At 40.5% G+C, this 3645-nt stretch overlaps 1 protein-coding gene across 1 annotated transcript; it reads left to right on the plus strand.

Annotated features, from left to right (window-relative positions):
- Positions 1–427: 427 nt before the first annotated feature.
- Positions 428–3554, plus strand: LOC144453263 (carboxypeptidase B-like; the record flags this gene model as incomplete). The annotated part of the gene is made up of 7 exons (XM_078144536.1): positions 428–613; positions 1001–1102; positions 1370–1471; positions 1980–2090; positions 2408–2504; positions 2797–2990; positions 3470–3554. Coding segments are annotated over exons 1-7 (877 nt in total), but the record flags the coding sequence as incomplete, so codon positions are not given.
- Positions 3555–3645: the final 91 nt, after the last annotated feature.

Below are 3645 nucleotides of genomic sequence, written 5' to 3' on the forward strand. Positions count from 1 at the left end.
TTCGAACCCAGGACTTTCTGGCTGCGAATCGTGAGCTCTAACCACTATGCCACAGGGAGGGAGTGTTAAAAACTGCTTTTTACATATTTGAACAGGCTGAGGAGAAATACAGGGGCTACGAAAACAATAGATGTACCATGAATAGAGGGTTGAAGATGCTGATGGTCTGAAGGAAGGAGGGGGGGGGGCTTTGAAATATGTTGCTGTTGACATGTGAGTACTCTTTGAACCAAATGAAACCCCAGGTTTCGAAAAACAAATTGACCAAACTATTTCCTCATCAGTCTCACCACCCCACCCCCACCCCCACCCCACTTCCATGACATAAATTCTGCTCGTTCCCTATACATTGATATTGTTTCCATTAAATACGCCATAGCTTGATTTCTGGACCGAGCCACGTAGTGTAGGAGCTACTGTTGACATCATGGTACCCCCAACAATGGTTGATAGTTTTACTTCAACTCTGAAAACTGTTGGCTTTGATGTGACCGTCAACATGGAGGACGTACAGGCCGTCATTGATCAACAAATTGCTGCAAACCAAGAAAGTCGTCTACAGCACCTAGCTGCATCTGAGTTTAACTATACCATGTACCATACCCTGGATGAGGTTAGTGAAAACAAAAACCCTGAACATAGATCTTGGAGCCGGGACTATGCCAAGAACATAATGGAATTTACTCTTTGAGAAGTTCGAGCGGCACACTTAAAATTCAAACACGTTTTTGTTCGTCTGGTAAACTTTCTTGTCTGCAAGCATCAAACTCAGGTGTTCGGTGCATGAAACGTAAAATATCCTAGCAATTATTATACATTGGAAATGCCTTATACATAATTATGTCGACTGATCACGAGTGCGTGCAGCATCGTCTGTTTTCCTCGATGGACTGTGGGTCACCCCCCCCCCCCAACATAGGCTGTTTCCCGAGGGTGAAGTTCATATATCAGTATACTTTGCAACATTCACTATACCTTTAGCTATTTTTTGTATTAACAGATTAACCAATGGATAGATGATATGGTAGCCGCTTATCCAGATAAAACTGAAGCGTTTGACATTGGTACAAGTTACGAAGGTCGTATTATCCGTGGAATAAAGGTTTGTTTATAGTCAAATTTACAGGAGTGAGCTTGGAGTGGAAAAGTTGCCATTAAGCGTTATTGAAAATCTACAACTTTGAACTTTAATTTATCAAAAGAAAAAACTTCCATAAGCTTACTGTCAGAAACCCACACAATAGATTTAGAAGTCGTTATGGGCTAGAAGCCGGGAAGGTTTGGGACGACAAAATTCAAAGAAAACAAATTACACTTTCCACACATCGTCATACAATTTGGTGTCTTCTAAGGTGTTTTGTTTCTCTAGGTTGGCACCCCCTTACCGATGAAAAAGTCTGCATTTTTCCATGGTTTGATCCATAGCCGTGAGTGGGTAACGGGGTCAACAATGTTATGGGCTGTCAAAACGGTGAGTAATTGTCACTAGTAACTGTAACCAATTAATTCATGAACACCAATTCCAAACAGAAAGTACGACAAAAGTGTCACCAACAAAAAGTAACGCTTCCTTCATATCCGTGGACACATTTATGGATGGACGGATTCTAAGTTTGAACCGTGTAACATGTAGGCAAACACACTTATTAAACATTCGCCAAATATTGTCCACAACGAGAGAGAGAGAGAGAGAGAGAGAGAGAGAGAGAGAGAGAGAGAGAGAGAGAGAGAGAGAGAGAGAGAGAGAGAGAGAGAGAGAGAGAGAGAGAGAGAGAGAGAGAGAGAGAGAGAGAGAGAGAGAGAGAGAGAGAGAGAGAGAGAGAGAGGGGGGGGGAGAGCCATTATATATCTAAGTCTGTATTTATATATTCCTTCATTCATTCATTTTTTGTACTCTCGCCTGTGAGAAATGGTACATGCTCATGTGTATGGTGATATTGATAGAAATAGATTGTCAAGAACACGTTTTATATCCCTAGCTCCTCGAAGAGTATGGTACTGACCCGGATGTTACGAAATACGTAGACCGAATCGACTACTATGTTATACCAGCACTGAATGTGGATGGCTATGAGTATACATGGACAGACGTAAGACAATCTTGTGTCATTGTACAGTTGTCTTGAATGTTTTCGAAGAAAATATGAGTCTCAGTTTACGTCATCGAGAAAAAAACTATCACTTAATTCATGTACTAGTGTCAGAATTCAAAACGCTATTACTTTGCCTAAGAGAATATATACAGCTTTCGATAATGTGTACATATAAAAATACAAATACTACACAAAATCGTGCCAGACTAGATGTAGCATTACCCTATTAGTAACATACCAAATAATATCTCAACTTTTACCTTACCTCGATTGTATTATGAACTCACCAACGTCACTATTTTGTCACCTTGAAGGATCGCATGTGGCGCAAGACCAGGTCGCCAAACATAAACTCAACTTGCATTGGCACTGATCCGAACAGGAACTTTGAATTTGGATGGGGTGAAACACGTAAGGATGCAGTTATATATTCATATTACATACGTATATAGACACTCGAGTAACAAACCTCACAACTTTAAAACAGTATGTATGTATGTATGTATGTATGTATGTATGTATGTAAAAACATGGATGGATGGATGGATGGATGGATGGATGGGTGGGTGGATGCTTGCATGCCTGCCTACCTTCCTGGCGGTGGCGTGGAGTTGATGTCTCCCCATGTTCTGATGATAAATGTATTTATGACTTCGTATCACATCTGAGTTTGATATGACAGTCTTCAATTTGCCGATTTCAGCTGGTTCAAGTGGTGATCCTTGTGCAAGTACTTACCGTGGATCTTCTCCCTTTTCTGAGCCGGAAACGAGAGCAGCTTCAGATTGGATACTGGAAAACAAACCTGATTGGTACATTGACTTCCATTCCTATTCTCTAATGTGGATGAGTCCATGGGGTCACACATATGACTACCCTGAAGATTTAGAAATACAGGTAAGAGATATATGCTACTTTATAATTGCTTTATTTCTCGTTTTTTCACTCCTGGTAAGCGAGAATTTTCTTCCAAGTCATACGAATATACAAGTTGTGAAACAGAAAAAAAATGAACAAAATGGGTCGTTCCTGATTGTTTGGGCGTACAATCTTGGGTGGAGGCTCTTTATCGTTTCGGTCACACGACTTTTGACAGGTTTGGGGTTTTTTTTGACAAAATTTAAACGATGGGACAAACCACTCGAGACCCCGATCACGTACATTGGCGACAGCTGCTTTTGATGGATCATATTCTCATGTCCTGAATTGGTCACTATATACTACTACCATATTTCATTTAATTTACATTGTGCATTTGATATAGTACATAATGATATTATTTTATTTTATTTTGTTAATTGAATGTACTTGTTCCATGCATGGAAGTATCACATGATTGACGATGACACCCATCTTTCTATTCCGTTCCTATATAGAACAGGACCAATAAAGCCAGCGTTGACGCTATTGAGGCTGTTTACGGGACTAAATTTACGTGTGGAACAGTAGCTGAAACTATATGTAAGTAGTCACACGTTTAACTATCTTGGTCCGTGGTGGGAGGAGGAGGGAGAGGGAGGGGGGGGGGTCTCACAGATGAAATTAACAAATC

The sequence above is a fragment of the Glandiceps talaboti genome (genome assembly GCF_964340395.1).
Source record: "Glandiceps talaboti chromosome 2 unlocalized genomic scaffold, keGlaTala1.1 keGlaTala1_2_unloc_1, whole genome shotgun sequence".
In the NCBI taxonomy this organism is placed as follows: domain Eukaryota; kingdom Metazoa; phylum Hemichordata; class Enteropneusta; family Spengelidae; genus Glandiceps; species Glandiceps talaboti.